The following is a 19,048-nucleotide window of genomic DNA, read 5'->3' on the forward strand; positions in this document are numbered from 1 at the left end:
GGAACTTTTTGCAGAGGGGTACTATTGCACGTGTACTATTGTTTACCAGGGGCCTGTTCGTGTATGCGGAGCAACCGGTTTGACCGTTTATAAATGTAACAATTTCGGGTATTAATCCCGGCGGACCTGCAAATGTATATGCAGGCCTTGCAAGGCTTTCTCATGGCTCGCCTGAAAGCAGCATCAGATTACTAGGGCCGACCTTATTTAATAAACGAACAACAGTGGTCCGATCGGTTTGACCGTTTGAACGAAAACGGCCAAGGTGTAACTATAATTTGCACAACGACATTGAATGCCCGATACGCAATACGGAAATGACGACACGGTGTACATGCACATTTCGATCAAGATAATTGAGTCCGAGCTGTACTTTTTCCGGAAGTACGTCACGAAAATGGACGCTGATGACGATGTGTGGAGCCACCTTAAGGGAAATCCTTCTTGACATGGATTTGCTTCATCTTCACCAAGATTTATGAAACCTGTTCTGTGTTACCACGGTCTGATACCATACGAACTATATTGCAAGTGTTTGCTATGTACTGACTTTCTTGCACGATGGGACGATGAAATGGCTTTATCAGCAGGATCAACAAGCACGCTGCAGATGATATGTAACCCAAACAACAGCTTTAAAGCTAGAGGATTTATTTCCAATCTGTGGGATTGAAAAGTAGATGTACATAATTCCAGTGTCATCGTGCTTCCATAGCTCTGCTGCTGGATTTGCTAAAAATGCATTGAACTTCAGAGGGTGTTGGAATGTCTCGAGATTACTTTGTTACCTCAGAAACTAAAACAAAGGACATGGTGTTTAAATCTGCTTGTATATCCCATGCATTTCCATCCAACGTAGTTTGCTTATAAAGTTGGTTAACACAATCTGAGAGGGAATGTCTCGGGCTATATAAATCACCATGACGAGAAAGATGAGATATCATTGTAAGATCGTAGTCGGGGCTACACGTCTTGGAGACCTTTTTCTGTCAACTATACGTATCAATTTGCTCACGCATGACAGAAAGATGTTAAAGTATGTGATATGCTATTTCACAGGACACTGGAATTGACTGATGGGTTACTATGCCTATAGTAACTCAAAACTAAAGTAACATGACACGAGAATAAGATCTGTTCTAAGTTCTAATCTGAGTAAGGACTGTGCATTGTTATTTACTTTAAAACTATTAGGAAAATGTGACGATTTGTCATTACAACATCTCTATGTATTGACCAACTAAATACAGAAAAAAATGAAAACTCTGGCGATATTCTAGATACTAGATATTCAGTAATCCAGGTTAGAGGGATTTACACAAGGAGTCATCGTTACCTCAACAACATCAGTCAGAATGTACCACTGTGTGGCCGTTTGCCAGAGTTTATCATCATCCAGACATGAATATCTCATCAAAGTGAGACTGGTGTTGTTCCTACAGACCAACAGTCCTTCGGTTCTTATCAGATCTACTGAGGACCGTTGGCAATCAGAATGAAAACTGTTTGTGTGGAATAAAACAAGGAAACACTGAAACCTATATCAGGTTATGGAAGTCTATGGATGAAAAATGTTACAAATTGTCTCTACAAAAGAAACATCAAGATGTTCTAAAATATTGTTAGGAGATCGTTGATGTAAGATATCCTCAACGAAAATAAGAGTGTCTCAATTCCTCGCTAGGAAAACTGGTACGAGTGTTCGAATACCTGACTTGAACAACAGGAATCCTTTTAAGGTAAAAGATGAAGGTTGAAGACTTTGGACAAGTTTCGTGGTCAGGATCTCTCAGGAAAAATACTGGTTCTTTGTGTGATACGAAGGTTGATGTTGGACTATGTTCGTTAGTTTGCCTTGTAGTTTTGACGTCACTGCCAGAGTTCTCGGTGTGAGGACGAAGTATTTCAAAATGGATTTGACCTAGCTTTTACATGGTGGGTGTCGTCGATGAAGAAGAAAACGCTTTCCCTTCCGGAACACCTGGTCTTAATATCCTTGTACTTTGCAAGGGTCTACATCTTAACCATTCCTTTGTCACTATTTTGCCCTAGTTTTATCGATTTTCAGTTCAAATTATGGTTTTGTAGACTATTCGGTATTCTCTTGTTTGTTGGTATGGTAATATACTATCTACAATAAGAATCCTTGTAAGGAGAATATCGATATGATTTATCCTCCACAATAAGAAATATTGACAGACAATTGTTAGAGACAATGATACCTTATCGATGTGGAAAACATTCCCGTCTTGTCATTGAGATTGTACCAGACGATGTTAACAGGTCCCACACGTATTGATCATTTCCCGTCTTGTCATTGAGACTGTACCAGACGATGTTAACAGGTCCCACACGTATTGATCATTTCCCGTCTTGTCATTGAGACTGTACCAGACGATGTTAACAGGTCCCACACGTATTGATCATTTCCCGTCTTGTCATTGAGACTGTACCAGACGATGTTAACAGGTCCCACACGTATTGATCATTTCCCGTCTTGTCATTGAGACTGTACCAGACGATGTTAACAGGTCCCACACGTATTGATCATTTCCCGTCTTGTCATTGAGACTGTACCAGACGATGTTAACAGGTCCCACACGTATTGATCATTTCCCGTCTTGTCATTGAGACTGTACCAGACGATGTTAACAGGTCCCACACGTATTGATCATTTCCCGTCTTGTCATTGAGACTGTACCAGACGATGTTAACAGGTCCCACACGTATTGATCATTTCCCGTCTTGTCATTGAGACTGTACCAGACGATGTTAACAGGTCCCACACGTATTGATCATTTCCCGTCTTGTCATTGAGACTGTACCAGACGATGTTAACAGGTCCCACACGTATTGATCATTTCCCGTCTTGTCATTGAGACTGTACCAGACGATGTTAACAGGTCCCACACGTATTGATCATTTCCCGTCTTGTCATTGAGACTGTACCAGACGATGTTAACAGGTCCCACACGTATTGATCATTTCCCGTCTTGTCATTGAGACTGTACCAGACGATGTTAACAGGTCCCACACGTATTGATCATTTCCCGTCTTGTCATTGAGACTGTACCAGACGATGTTAACAGGTCCCACACGTATTGATCATTTCCCGTCTTGTCATTGAGACTGTACCAGACGATGTTAACAGGTCCCACACGTATTGATCATTTCCCGTCTTGTCATTGAGACTGTACCAGACGATGTTAACAGGTCCCACACGTATTGATCATTTCCCGTCTTGTCATTGAGACTGTACCAGACGATGTTAACAGGTCCCACACGTATTGATCATTTCCCGTCTTGTCATTGAGACTGTACCAGACGATGTTAACAGGTCCCACACGTATTGATCATTTCCCGTCTTGTCATTGAGACTGTACCAGACGATGTTAACAGGTCCCACACGTATTGATCATTTCCCGTCTTGTCATTGAGACTGTACCAGACGATGTTAACAGGTCCCACACGTATTGATCATTTCCCGTCTTGTCATTGAGACTGTACCAGACGATGTTAACAGGTCCCACACGTATTGATCATTTCCCGTCTTGTCATTGAGACTGTACCAGACGATGTTAACAGGTCCCACACGTATTGATCATTTCCCGTCTTGTCATTGAGACTGTACCAGACGATGTTAACAGGTCCCACACGTATTGATCATTTCCCGTCTTGTCATTGAGACTGTACCAGACGATGTTAACAGGTCCCACACGTATTGATCATTTCCCGTCTTGTCATTGAGACTGTACCAGACGATGTTAACAGGTCCCACACGTATTGATCATTTCCCGTCTTGTCATTGAGACTGTACCAGACGATGTTAACAGGTCCCACACGTATTGATCATTTCCCGTCTTGTCATTGAGACTGTACCAGACGATGTTAACAGGTCCCACACGTATTGATCATTTCCCGTCTTGTCATTGAGACTGTACCAGACGATGTTAACAGGTCCCACACGTATTGATCATTTCCCGTCTTGTCATTGAGACTGTACCAGACGATGTTAACAGGTCCCACACGTATTGATCATTTCCCGTCTTGTCATTGAGACTGTACCAGACGATGTTAACAGGTCCCACACGTATTGATCATTTCCCGTCTTGTCATTGAGACTGTACCAGACGATGTTAACAGGTCCCACACGTATTGATCATTTCCCGTCTTGTCATTGAGACTGTACCAGACGATGTTAACAGGTCCCACACGTATTGATCATTTCCCGTCTTGTCATTGAGACTGTACCAGACGATGTTAACAGGTCCCACACGTATTGATCATTTCCCGTCTTGTCATTGAGACTGTACCAGACGATGTTAACAGGTCCCACACGTATTGATCATTTCCCGTCTTGTCATTGAGACTGTACCAGACGATGTTAACAGGTCCCACACGTATTGATCATTTCCCGTCTTGTCATTGAGACTGTACCAGACGATGTTAACAGGTCCCACACGTATTGATCATTTCCCGTCTTGTCATTGAGACTGTACCAGACGATGTTAACAGGTCCCACACGTATTGATCATTTCCCGTCTTGTCATTGAGACTGTACCAGACGATGTTAACAGGTCCCACACGTATTGATCATTTCCCGTCTTGTCATTGAGACTGTACCAGACGATGTTAACAGGTCCCACACGTATTGATCATTTCCCGTCTTGTCATTGAGACTGTACCAGACGATGTTAACAGGTCCCACACGTATTGATCATTTCCCGTCTTGTCATTGAGACTGTACCAGACGATGTTAACAGGTCCCACACGTATTGATCATTTCCCGTCTTGTCATTGAGACTGTACCAGACGATGTTAACAGGTCCCACACGTATTGATCATTTCCCGTCTTGTCATTGAGACTGTACCAGACGATGTTAACAGGTCCCACACGTATTGATCATTTCCCGTCTTGTCATTGAGACTGTACCAGACGATGTTAACAGGTCCCACACGTATTGATCATTTCCCGTCTTGTCATTGAGACTGTACCAGACGATGTTAACAGGTCCCACACGTATTGATCATTTCCCGTCTTGTCATTGAGACTGTACCAGACGATGTTAACAGGTCCCACACGTATTGATCATTTCCCGTCTTGTCATTGAGACTGTACCAGACGATGTTAACAGGTCCCACACGTATTGATCATTTCCCGTCTTGTCATTGAGACTGTACCAGACGATGTTAACAGGTCCCACACGTATTGATCATTTCCCGTCTTGTCATTGAGACTGTACCAGACGATGTTAACAGGTCCCACACGTATTGATCATTTCCCGTCTTGTCATTGAGACTGTACCAGACGATGTTAACAGGTCCCACACGTATTGATCATTTCCCGTCTTGTCATTGAGACTGTACCAGACGATGTTAACAGGTCCCACACGTATTGATCATTTCCCGTCTTGTCATTGAGACTGTACCAGACGATGTTAACAGGTCCCACACGTATTGATCATTTCCCGTCTTGTCATTGAGACTGTACCAGACGATGTTAACAGGTCCCACACGTATTGATCATTTCCCGTCTTGTCATTGAGACTGTACCAGACGATGTTAACAGGTCCCACACGTATTGATCATTTCCCGTCTTGTCATTGAGACTGTACCAGACGATGTTAACAGGTCCCACACGTATTGATCATTTCCCGTCTTGTCATTGAGACTGTACCAGACGATGTTAACAGGTCCCACACGTATTGATCATTTCCCGTCTTGTCATTGAGACTGTACCAGACGATGTTAACAGGTCCCACACGTATTGATCATTTCCCGTCTTGTCATTGAGACTGTACCAGACGATGTTAACAGGTCCCACACGTATTGATCATTTCCCGTCTTGTCATTGAGACTGTACCAGACGATGTTAACAGGTCCCACACGTATTGATCATTTCCCGTCTTGTCATTGAGACTGTACCAGACGATGTTAACAGGTCCCACACGTATTGATCATTTCCCGTCTTGTCATTGAGACTGTACCAGACGATGTTAACAGGTCCCACACGTATTGATCATTTCCCGTCTTGTCATTGAGACTGTACCAGACGATGTTAACAGGTCCCACACGTATTGATCATTTCCCGTCTTGTCATTGAGACTGTACCAGACGATGTTAACAGGTCCCACACGTATTGATCATTTCCCGTCTTGTCATTGAGACTGTACCAGACGATGTTAACAGGTCCCACACGTATTGATCATTTCCCGTCTTGTCATTGAGACTGTACCAGACGATGTTAACAGGTCCCACACGTATTGATCATTTCCCGTCTTGTCATTGAGACTGTACCAGACGATGTTAACAGGTCCCACACGTATTGATCATTTCCCGTCTTGTCATTGAGACTGTACCAGACGATGTTAACAGGTCCCACACGTATTGATCATTTCCCGTCTTGTCATTGAGACTGTACCAGACGATGTTAACAGGTCCCACACGTATTGATCATTTCCCGTCTTGTCATTGAGACTGTACCAGACGATGTTAACAGGTCCCACACGTATTGATCATTTCCCGTCTTGTCATTGAGACTGTACCAGACGATGTTAACAGGTCCCACACGTATTGATCATTTCCCGTCTTGTCATTGAGACTGTACCAGACGATGTTAACAGGTCCCACACGTATTGATCATTTCCCGTCTTGTCATTGAGACTGTACCAGACGATGTTAACAGGTCCCACACGTATTGATCATTTCCCGTCTTGTCATTGAGACTGTACCAGACGATGTTAACAGGTCCCACACGTATTGATCATTTCCCGTCTTGTCATTGAGACTGTACCAGACGATGTTAACAGGTCCCACACGTATTGATCATTTCCCTTTGAGTTCACACTGCAAGAGAGTCTGCCGCGTTTAGATTGTTCACATTAATGATACAATAATGTCAACTAACCACTGATAGGATGAATTGACGTTGTTGCCGTAATAGCTAGCTAAATCACTTGTCCTGTACACTAGCCTCTTGGCGAAGCGACTGTCCACGCCAATTCTTGAAGATTCTAGATACTTTGATAGATAAGATTTAATTTGAATTATCTCTCTATAACTACTGAGAAATCGTTCAAATGTTGTACGTCATCTTTGGCGTCGCACACAGTTTATATTAGTCTTAGAAAAAGGATGTTTTTGGAAGAAAGTGCCTTTTTAGATTCTTCGATCCCTGTTCTGAGCGACCCGTCATTGGTTATGTCTGTGAATTCCTTTTGTTTATAATATTTACGTTTCTCTGATTTTATCTGGTCGGATGATCTTTACATGTTGTGTTAGCTGTGCAGTGAAGATGGTTTCTTTTTATTTTGAGATAATTAATGATAATGTGAAGGAGGTGATTGGTCCTTACACTTAACTTAATAAACGTGTTAAATTTCTGGCTTTGTTACCACTGACAATTCATTATTGCACACTTTTGCTTAATAATAACAATATACCAAACTCCGTGTTTTATTCGGCACACTGTCAAAATGCATTTAAGAAGTGAGGTTATTTTAACGAAGTTATCTCCCCTTGCTCTTATATTTTGTATTTGCGCCCTCTCATCTAATCTATAGCACGGACTAATCTAATTCCGTGGCTATAGTAAGGTCGAAGACACTGTCCATAATTATTGTTGACCACAGACATCTCTACTGAGGGTCCTATATTCTCACTTCTATCATCATGTATACACTCCCAGCTCCAGGAGAATGTGTATTTGTATTCATCTTTTAATCATCGCCTCCATAAAACGTTTGTGATCGGTTACCTTACGCCAAAATAATGTCATCATTGATTTTTTTTTATTCAAACATCCAACGAGTAAAGGTAATTGTTTAAAATCTGTAATACTTTCTGCAAGTCAAAGAAATAAAAATGTTTGAGATATATCTTTTATAATTTTTGGTTTGATAATTCAGTGTCAACCTTAATTGAAGACAGTATCAGCGTGTCCTACACGTTGAGCGACTTTTTCTCGATCCGACAGAAAACAACATGACGGGAACCATATATAAGGTACAGGAAACGTTGACAGTCTCCGACTCTATTGTTTTGATGTCTCACCAGTTATGATTATTGACTTCTCATGTTTTCTTTCCGTGTTAGGTTTCGATATGGCGGTTTGGTGCTGTGGTATTAGTTTACCTGTGCTGGTTCATACTAGACTGGTTGTATTTCACTGCATGTTGCATGTAAGAAGGTAACGATGTGAGGGTCTCTGCAGAATTGAATTTTTAGTGTAATCTGTTCAAAAGACATTGAAATATAATTATCGCTGCCCCCATTGCGACATTTGGGACTGTTATCCTATATTTTATCTTCTAGCTGCCCATTTCTGTTTCGACGTTATCTTCCTAAGTACTAGGCTCTGTATGACTTTAGGTGTTGTGAGGACGTTACACTCTGAATAAACCAAAAACATATCACTTTGATTTTTTGCATCACTTTTCATTGCGTTTTAAAGCTTTTGGTTTCCATCAAACATGTTAAATCAATCCACTTTCTCTGATGATTTGTTAACATGCCAATTTGTAAAGTTCTACTCCAAATAGCATTATAAAGTTCAAGAACCCCATTTAAGTGGACGTTTGGTATATTTACGTAAGACGTATTAACCACAGCTTTACTCCCGGCGATTTCAATACATCCCGGTCTATACACTAGTTAACACGCTGTCGATTAATTACCAGACGCAGGTAGATTAGCCCGAGTAGATTTAAACAGCGTGGATTAACTTTACCCGTCCCAGACGTTCTATGGCTGTGTACACAGGTAAGTTCCGAGTGCCTGGAAGGCACAATATACCGGTACTAGTTACTCTGTAAAGGTAAGTACGTAATATGGTATACATGTTTGTACACATATATCACAGTACACTTACGTATAGAGATAACACTGATTTCTTAATTGTGTTTGCTTGTAAAACATCCAGGTCAAATTATATATTTAAATAAATACGATATTTCGATAGATATACATAATTATAGATATATGATTAAAATCAAACATGAATGTTAATTGAATTTTGTGTTTTAACAGTAAGTATTAGAAAGCATAGCAACAAGTATACACACGAGTGTACGTATGTGTATACATGTTCTTCAAGGTATATATATATATACTGTGTGTTTTACAGACATAACAGTGGAAATAGGATCCAGTAAATGGCACGGATCATCGGGCAGAGCTTTGTGTGTACTTTAACGTAACGTATCCACTAGAAATGTGATTCCCTGGCTCTGATTGAAAACATTGTCGTGTCAACACCGAACGTGTGGAGGTTTTACTGTTGACAGAGGGTACGTTATCATGTGTAGGTGTGTACTGGAGGTACCACGCTCAGCGCTAATTAAGGTTAGTTCAAACTATACGTAAACATTGTAATATTTCTAGTACGATATTGTATAACTACATGATAGTACCACATAAACACTATTCTGATGTATTATCTACTAATCCATGACAACATACCTCTATGAGTATGATCTACAAATATAGTAACTGTAAGGTCTGCTCAATGTCTGAAGGTTGGTTTGTTGTTACTATGACTACACGATATCAGGGATATATTCATATGATGTAATTATAAACAATACTAATACATCACAACGTTTATAATCTATGTTAATGCATGGAACATACTAAAATTATAATCACCGTCGATACACCATCATTTACACTGATCTTACTTATCTGTTTTGACTGTATAGTTTTAGTAGTAAGTATTATTGTATTAGTTCTTTATAACTTTCTATTATGACTGTGTGCTAATACAATGTGTATTCTAACTTTATGTCCAGTAAGATGCATATTGCTGTATTAGTTGTTTAGAAGTTTAAGAGCTACATATTAAATGAGTTTGAGATCATGATGAGTGCTGCATTTGGTACAGAAAATGAAATTACATAATTATTTAGATTTTTTTTGTTGATGTTCCCTCTGTTTCTGTTTTGTCCTTTTATGTTGATACCGTGGTACCTTCGCAAGTTATACAGCAGACTACTAATAACCATTTCTTCCTCTTCTTCTTCTTCTTCTTCTTCTTCTTCTTCTTCTTCTAATAATCTACATACCACCTCTGGTGTATTGTCGCATTTGTTTCGGACTATAAAGCAAATCCTGTTTACAAGTAGAACTCTTCAAAATACTGTAATAAGAAAGTTCTATATTACAAACATAGGCTCTTTGGAAATAGATGATCTTAAATTTTACTCCCACAGAGTACCCAAACGGACATCTCATTGTAAATCCAGATGTTTTTTTTAAATGTGACCCCTTTTTAAGCCTATTTTCTTATCTTTATGTTTAAAGATAATTTATTCGGATATGAAATATTTTCTTACCCCTTTCATTGTTGCTTTTTACATGTGTTTCTGTGCCAAATATTAACGTACAACTCTACTAGATACTTATAATATATCGACAGGCTGAACATAAGGTTATTTCTTCGATTTCGATTTCTGAATGGCCATATGTTTTATACTTTATAACAAAACATTAGTAAAGTGTTGTATCGGGAGATCATAATAATAGTCCCATGATTTATAGAATAAAAAATATTATGAATTAAAGCGCTTGATTTATTATATATTTTTTGTTGGTGATGTAACAAGGAAAGTCATTGGTAGATGAAGCAGGGTTCGATAGATGAAATAGTTATACCCAGATCGTTATAAACAACATAATCGTATATACCTCTTACATATTATACACCAGCTATCTTCAACCTTGACCAGTTAACAGCACGCGAGGTAATCGGACATCGGTGCTTAATTAATTAATTTTAAACATACAATGGCGATCAGACATTGTCCAACATCTAACAAATATCAAACGGTATTAAATTTGTACAGCACTGTTATTTCCAGACATAAACATAAGAGCAATAAACCAGTTCGCTGATTTTAAGACATAGTAGACTTGTTTTGTGAAATCTAAATGAAGGGAACCTATAATTTGAACTAACCTTTTCAAAAATCACCACGGAAACAACCGGAAATTGTCGAAAATACCGGATATGTTATTGATTACGAAATGTGTACAATAACCTTTTTCTTAATCCTTTAATCTTATTACTTTTCGCTTTTTTGTTAAAACCTTTGTCAGCATTATGATATCAAACATCCACACAAGCTACTAACTAGCTAGCGACCAGATTATTGAGTCCATTGTTCTGGTAATATATCACTTCGGGTGTAAAAGTAGACGATAATCCATATACACACTGTACTGATTGTGGAGACAAACACAGAACCTATTGTCACAGTTAATTTTCCAATAGAAAATAATTACTAATTAAAACCTTGTTTACACAATGTTTTAGCCAAACCGACAGAATGTCACGTATAGGTTAAACATCTAACATGTATTGATGTTACTCTCGTCGCAGGAGGCTGACATTCTGTCAACAACTAATACTGACAGTAATACCAAGAACCGATGATAGTGCTTAAAAATAGAGTCTGCTATTCTTAATTTTTGATAGAATTTCAGACTACTGTGACGTCTCGTTGACGTACCTTGTGTGCTATAAAATATAACACATAAACAGACTGCAAGGATTCCATCTAACACAATCGTGATTAATCATGTCCCTCTTCGAGGTGACAGTTCCGCCGAAATGAACAATTAAATGTACACACAAACATGTAACATCAATCTCATATCTATCAACGAATAAACATTTGTTTTGTGTTATTCGAGAGGATTGTTGATCACGAATTCAAACACATGAAATAGGAATAAGAAATATATGTCATTTCGAGAGTTCGTATCCTTTCGACCTAGTCTTAGGGATTTCACGGAAAAGAAATATTCGCAGAAATTAGGAGATTTCAAGTATCACACGCATGTTAAGGTAGTGACGTAGCATGTTGAGAATGAAGCGTGGGTAAAATCAGTAATACTGCACTCATTCCTTTTTCTAAATAAATACTCCTGCTTATTAACACTAAATGCTCAAGTAGCAGACTACTTGATCAAACACTTTTCACTTACTCGAGATCACGTTTGAAGTAGTCTCTCGTTGTTTACCGATCGTGTTTCGGTTACCGAGACTTGGACATTTACATTGGAAACGTGATAGCTTATACTGAAAGGGAACGCCTGCCTACGGGGCATACCTATTCTGGTAAATGACTGTTAGTCGTGGGTATTTTTACCTGCGAATTATGTTTTGTTTTATTTGATAGTATGGTCCAACTCTCCAGTCAGCCTTGACATTAATATCAAACTTCTCTTGAAATCTTGAAAAATGGTCAAAATACAGAAATAAAAGAGATATTTGTAGTAAGGGATTTTTCGAAGAAAATCATCCCAAAATTTATAATAATAAAGAAGTTTTTAAATATGCAATGTGTGAAAAATGCTTACGTTATCATTAAACACCTGTAATACCATTACAAGCTAAGTGTATCAAACCGTTAGCTAAAAAACAGTTGATGTTGAAATAGGGCCCATTGTAGCAGGTCTCGGTACAGGTAACCGTTTTGGACAGAATTTGAGGCTATTAACAGTGAACATAATTTACTATGGACATAAAAATGAGAAAAGGATGAAGTATTGAAATTACACATCTGACTTTTTTTGGCTCATGAAGCGTCAAAGTCATGAATAACCGTTAACATCAGAAAAACGTTTTAAAGATATTTTTCAATCATTTATGCCTATACCCATTGCCCAAACTTAATCATCTAGATGCTATTGAGTGAATGCTACCTCCTTGTCATGTATCATTTGTCGTGATGGTGTGTCTGGCTGCCATAACGCTGTCTCGGATTGTCAGGTATCATCTGTCGTGATGGTGTGTCGGGCTGCCATACCGATGTCTCGGATTGGCATGTATCATTTGTCGGGATGGTGTGTCTGGCTGAAAAAACGATGTCTCGGATTTTCATGTATCATTTGTGGTGATGGTGTGTCTGGCTGCCATAACGATGTCTCGGATTGTCATGTATCATGTGTCGAGATGGTGTGTCTGGCTGCCATAACGATGTCTCGGATTGTCATGTATCATTTGTCGTGATGGTGTGTCTGCCTGCCATAACGATGTCTCGGATTGGTGGTAGTCAATTTCCGATAGGATTCCGTGTTATTTTCCTTCTTTTTTTTTATCAAATTCCTGACTTCGTCTTTTGTTCCATTTTGATGAAATGAGGCACAGAAGCTGCCATTGTGATATCATAGAATTATTAATTACATTTGTTATTGTGTTATTGATCATATATAGTGATACAGATATGTGTTATATATCCGTGCTCTATCTATTTAATTACAATTCACTATAGAGGTTTTTTCTCTCGGATATAATTAATTACAATCAAACCTCCAAACACGACCGTGGACCGTAGTATGACAATGTTACACAAAGACCCGACAATGACGAGGGGTTATATGGCAATAAACTTTATCAAATATCATATTTGATACGTGAATGGCAGTTTCCAAAGCTTTATACGGGGCACAAAGGAGATACTTACAGGGTGTACACCTGTGTTGTAGCCATGTATAACTCATTCGTTATCGACCTTGATCGATCAGGATTTATAAATGTATCTGATAATACCGATCGGTTCTCCATTACGAATTAACCGCATGGATTCCTTTCCAATAAAACACCTAAATCGGTGAAATTTAATTACCATTCAAGCGGTATTTAATCCGGGAGAATCACATAGCCAGGGCGTGTTGACAGAATGACTTATATTAGGGGCTTGCTGCTAAAATCTCTACACTAACGTCCTTCTATTGTGCCTTCAGAGGTACTCGGCTAGTCGAAAAAATACTTTAAATATACAGTGTACACATTTGCATCCAGCTTTTAAATCTGGGTGTGGAATTTAACGTCTTCAATTGAACCGTGTTTAAAATGTAGAAACAGGTTTCAAATAAATCGGAACACTAAACCGCCCAGATGGTCTGCTGAGTTTTAAAGTTGAAACAGACTACAAAATATGTACATGAAACAACAAAGTTTATGTTTATTGAATATGGTGTGTTTTCCAAGTTGCATGCATTATCTAGAGGTTTATCAAATGGCCATTTATCTATCCATTTCCGTATCAGGGTCGGGATAGGGTATGTTTATGGCCATATGGTAACCTTTTTATCACATACTGTTCTATGAAACAAAGTTATAAGCAATTACATTTCGAGATGAGACTTTTCTGAAAATTGTTGAATCGGAAGTTTAACGAATATGGCGCGTGCCAGTCAGATACAGCGCGTGCTGGACAGATATGGCCCGTGTCGAGCGAATATGGGTTGCTTGTGATATGGTCTATGCACAGCTAGCAGTATTACACATGCAAAACAACTCGCCTCACGGACAAGTATATGATAATAATTAATTTTTTGCTAAGAAACACATATTTTTAATTAACTGGTTTTGAATTGGGAAATGTTTGCTTTGAAATTGATGAAACACTTTTGTTTTCTTTTTCAGAATCCATATTTTTAGTGACAGTCAGCCAGGATCTTGTTTGGTAGAGATGTGATTTGCAGCAAAATGCCGGGTAATGCAATAAGTCCGACGGATAGTCGGCCTAAAACTTGCCCCACCTACAATAGGTCAACCGCCCAATCAAGGGCTACCTCTTCCCGACCATACTCACGCGGGACGTCACATGGCGTTTCGCATGGAACGTCAAATGACGCCGAGGAGGAAAACGAAGAGTATCACGTAGAATTATTAGAGTATGAATGGCCAGATTTACCTCCCCTTCCTAGGTTAAAAGATGCCATTACGCGTCAGAAAGTCAGCAGAGGAATTAGTTATCTACTTCCGGTTGACAAGGGAAAGAACTCAATAAACAATCGTTACCGGACTGACCTGCGGGCGATGTTCCAGGAGCCCTATGCTAATGACGATTGCGGATATGACGATAACAAAGTTAAACTCAGTGCTCAAATTCATTTTGATACAAACACAGTAAGCACGAAATGGTCACAAAGGCATTTCGATTCCATCCCATTTCAACTCAATTCTGAGTCGGAAAAAGCAAGAAGAATGTATGTGCGCTCGGCTCCTGCACGAGCTGGGAGACAATCAGGGATGGACATGGACAAAATGCGCACGCGGTCTAGTTTGTTCCTTCCAATGAAAAAAGAGGAGCATCCGGAAGCGGCAAAACTCCGTGAAGAAGTCAAGGTCATTCTTCAAAGTGTTCAAACCGAGGCAGAATCTGACAGTGATTCTGTGGAAGGAGAAACCTATCAAAGACGAAAAAGTGATATATTAAGGCCACGAAGGGGTACAATAACGTACCGAAACAGTGTTGGGACAGCTGGGATGCTTCCCAAAAAACCGCGTGTGGTATTAACTGCAGAAAACTATAAAACTTACGAGGATTTGAAGAGAACTAAAACACCAAAAACAACAATTCCGGAGCCTTTTCAATCAAAATTTTTAAGTGTAGATGAAAATCAACACATTTGGGAATGGTTACACCATGGTGAAGAAATGTCGGATTTCCAATTTTTCCTTTCTGTATGTGGATAAAGATAGGTGGAAAGTATGTTTACCTCTGGTAAGACCAAAACTACAGTATAGTGCTGTCATTAGTCCACTGTACAGCAAACGGACTGAACCATGTGCTGCTCATTTCAAATTCCTTTGTATCCCCTAATCTAATCTTGCCAAAAAGAGTAAATGAAAGCTTTTCTATGTAGGGTATTAACAACCGAAACATAACACGCATGGGAAATGACAAAAATAGAAAAATAATTGTTTTCGTCAATAAGAAACAGTCGATATTGTCCGGTGGCTTACATGTGTTGGTCGCTGCTCTAGCCTAGACGACAAATATTCAAATCTTTCTGTAGATATAAAATTCTCCTCAGTATCGACTGTCAGTCTTTTCCCGCTACACTACACAAACTCTCATTGCTCGTTAAGGTATACGTTAGAGAGGTTCTGCTTTTTACTTGGTTTGAGTCAATGTAATGATTTTGACACAGACTACCTAGAGGACGTGATGGCTATCGGTTGTATTTCCTCCAGTGAACTACGAAGTACTCATCTAACGAGTTGAACAATAACTGAATGTCTGAAAGAAATAACAAATAATCTAGTTATCAAATTGCCAATACTCACACATGTTGATAAATTGCGAGAACGAATCGTCAGTGGCACATTATAGAGACTAATGCCTTATCAGTGCTATATGTCTTAACAGTGACTTTTACCCTTATGCTCCTTTAATTATGTCCTTATTTTCATAATTAGTGTTTATCTCTGATCGATCATTTTAATGTGAAAAATAAGTTTTTTATGTTATGCTAGAATGTTTTTTCATATACGTCATTAAACTATAATGCCATTTTATAATGTTACACTGGTATCACTGTAACTGAATGAAACACCCTCTATTAATAGATAAATAAGGAAAAGCTCAACTCAACTAATTTCATCGAATATTATGCATATTTGCATTTCTTTGTTTCATAATTTGTTGATATATACGATACATAATTTCCGTCAGTAAAATCTTGTAAATGTTCAGAACATACTGATTACTAATTCACCAGAATTACAATATGAGTATTCAAAATTCCTATTATTGTCATTATCAGAAATTTCTATCACCACTTATAACTATGATGTGCAAACTATCGATTTAAATTATATAGAAGTATAACATAATAAAATATAAATTTCGGGTTCTTTCAAATGATTGTATTTATGGCCTAATGAATCTGAAATGTTTCGATAACTAAGCACAGTGTACAACACGCCACATATGGTAGACATACAAATGGTCATGCGTCTCAAGGTTGCCTGGATGATAGCTTTGAAATTGCACAAACTGTTTCATTTACGCCTACCCTATGATATGCGCTATGATATCTGCTTACTATTAAAATCAATTGTTCACTCATGTATGACACTCTATTTATCATCTATAGCTATCAGTTTGACTTCGTGTTAAATTGTTCGCATTTCTTTCAGGCTACGGGATCTTGTCGGAACAATTTCTGTATGGAGGGCTTAACCGTCGACGAACTTGTGTTTACTGACCAAACACAGCGACAATGTCATATTTAAAGAGGAATCCGTTTACTAGATCGCTGAAAAGCTAAATTATAGATTTCCTTGCATATTTATTAACAAACAAGATTGTAAAAGATTCGTGCTTGTTTATTTCTAAAATAAGGTGACTTGGAAATGGCTGAAGAAAAATAATTGTGATAAAGATGACAACTATTTAAAAGTTACGTATACTATTAACTTTTATACCGTTGTACTATTTAGTTATGGAATATGGATAGACATTTATTTATATATTTATATATTAATTTATTTATTTATTTGCATAAATTTAAAAATAGTTCGTGTGCCAAGAGAGATACGTTGTTCCAAACAGATGTATTGCACCTAGTGGAAACTGTTGAGGAGGTCCATATCTTCGTATCAGGATTCGGTTAATTGATTGGTTTAAATTAGTACTTTGGATATATTTATACAAAACAAAACAAATGTTTGTATAGTGAAACCTGTCGAATTCTGCTGGGCCCAATGCTTTTGAGTAGCAGAGTAGTTTTTCTTGTTTTTAGATTCCTCTGGTTAACATAGAAGGCTTGCTCCACACATGTTCCTGTATAACTCTTGTTCGATTTAGGCAGGTTACTCTGTATATGTTTTGAAACATTGATTATATCATATATAATCTGTACTGAAATTATTAATTTGTGAAAATACACTTTATGAAAATTTACATTTATTTTCAATCTCCCCATGCTTTAGATTTGCTGGGCCCAGATATTGAGAGATAGCTTTACTCATAACTTTCCTCTGTTACACAATAAAAGCGTTTAAATTAAAAACTTAACAAAATTGAAACTTCCCCATAAATAAGATTACAAAATGCTATGACATTGAACAACTTGCACCTGGACCTACATTTATTTTCAGACAACGGAAATATTCTAAAACAAATAGTCAGTGGTATACTGATAAAAATATGAACATTGCTCTGTAGTTAATTCGTAAAGAACAAATTTTGAATCGTATGTTTTCCATAAATATGTACCGTTTCATCGTATTTTAATATGATTATTATGTTGTATTATGTAAATGATATCCTCGAATTTTATTATTGTTAATGATAACGTGTCCCACTTAATATGTAATGTGTTATTATGCATAAGTATACCTCTGTAATAGATAACTATTAAATTGCACAATTATGTTTGTAATTTCACCTACTGATGCTAGTCCAATAAATTATATATGACACATATATTAACCTTTCGTTGTAGTTATTCTTAGTGCAGTTAGTGTAAACAGTAACAGGTCATCGCTCCAAAGAATGAAACAAGTCACATCGAAAGTATCATTGATTACTGATAAACAAGACAAAATGATTACATTCTCATTGAGCAACCAGAATATTAAACAAATGATATCAAATTAGCAATAATGAGTTAGATTGGTGCTGATCAACATTCCTGCTTTTGAATAGAATCCGTATCATTGGCTTAATAACTATTCTGTATTAAAATAAGCATATTTACACCTGCTACTGTTTTTAAAGCCAAAAAGTCAATTATTTGTCAAAAGTCCATACCCCATCAAGTTTGAATAACTATATCATTGTCTGAGGTATTTATTGTTAACAAATATAAGAATGTTAATTTGATGGAAATTAACTCATTATTTGTTTTTCAAAACAAACAATGCATCTCCACCACAATTCGGCATTGTTTACACTTCGTGGGGGATATTGGTTTGTGATAACAACCATAAGTTGACACACATTGTGTTACGATATCATATGGGATGAATATAATTCATATAAACACAGATACCTTTCATCAAATAGTTTCAGCTAAATCAGAAACTGTACAACTATGCTTCAATAACTCTCAACCAGAGACAATGATTGTGCATTTTAAAAATTATCCAGCTATTTATTTGTATATATAACAATAACAGATTGTCATAATTTATTATTCTAAAAACTAGAACTATCTCCCCCTATGTGGTCTGTTCTATGCGGGAGAAGACTTGTGCGGTATATAATTGACGTCCGTAGATGTATGTACTGTCCAACGACTATTC

At 37.9% G+C, this 19,048-nt stretch overlaps 1 protein-coding gene across 3 annotated transcripts; it reads left to right on the top strand.

Moving 5' to 3' along the window:
* The first annotated feature begins 8,660 nt into the window (after nucleotides 1-8,660).
* Nucleotides 8,661-18,216, top strand: LOC110455927. Of its 3 annotated transcripts, XM_021506362.1 has the most exons (4): nucleotides 8,662-8,760; nucleotides 9,125-9,342; nucleotides 14,432-15,500; nucleotides 16,937-18,216. In XM_021506362.1, the coding sequence occupies exon 3, from the start codon at nucleotides 14,495-14,497 to the stop codon at nucleotides 15,485-15,487; it is 993 nt and encodes a 330-aa protein (XP_021362037.1). In that variant the 5' UTR covers nucleotides 8,662-8,760; nucleotides 9,125-9,342; nucleotides 14,432-14,494; the 3' UTR covers nucleotides 15,488-15,500; nucleotides 16,937-18,216. The 3 variants fall into 3 exon arrangements, with proteins under 3 accessions (XP_021362036.1, XP_021362038.1, XP_021362037.1); XM_021506361.1 differs by having other exon boundaries at nucleotides 8,661-8,760; nucleotides 14,432-18,216; XM_021506363.1 differs by having other exon boundaries at nucleotides 8,661-8,760; nucleotides 9,125-9,287; nucleotides 14,432-18,216.
* The last annotated feature ends 832 nt before the right edge of the window (nucleotides 18,217-19,048 follow it).

Source organism: Mizuhopecten yessoensis, unplaced genomic scaffold (genome assembly GCF_002113885.1).
Source record: "Mizuhopecten yessoensis strain PY_sf001 unplaced genomic scaffold, ASM211388v2 scaffold8421, whole genome shotgun sequence".
Taxonomy (NCBI): Eukaryota; Metazoa; Mollusca; class Bivalvia; order Pectinida; family Pectinidae; genus Mizuhopecten; species Mizuhopecten yessoensis.

Excerpts from the sequence above, each read along its gene's own strand:
- LOC110455927 (XM_021506361.1), top strand. The coding sequence starts at position 14,495 with ATGCCGGGTAATGCAATAAGTCCGACGGATAGTCGGCCTAAAACTTGC.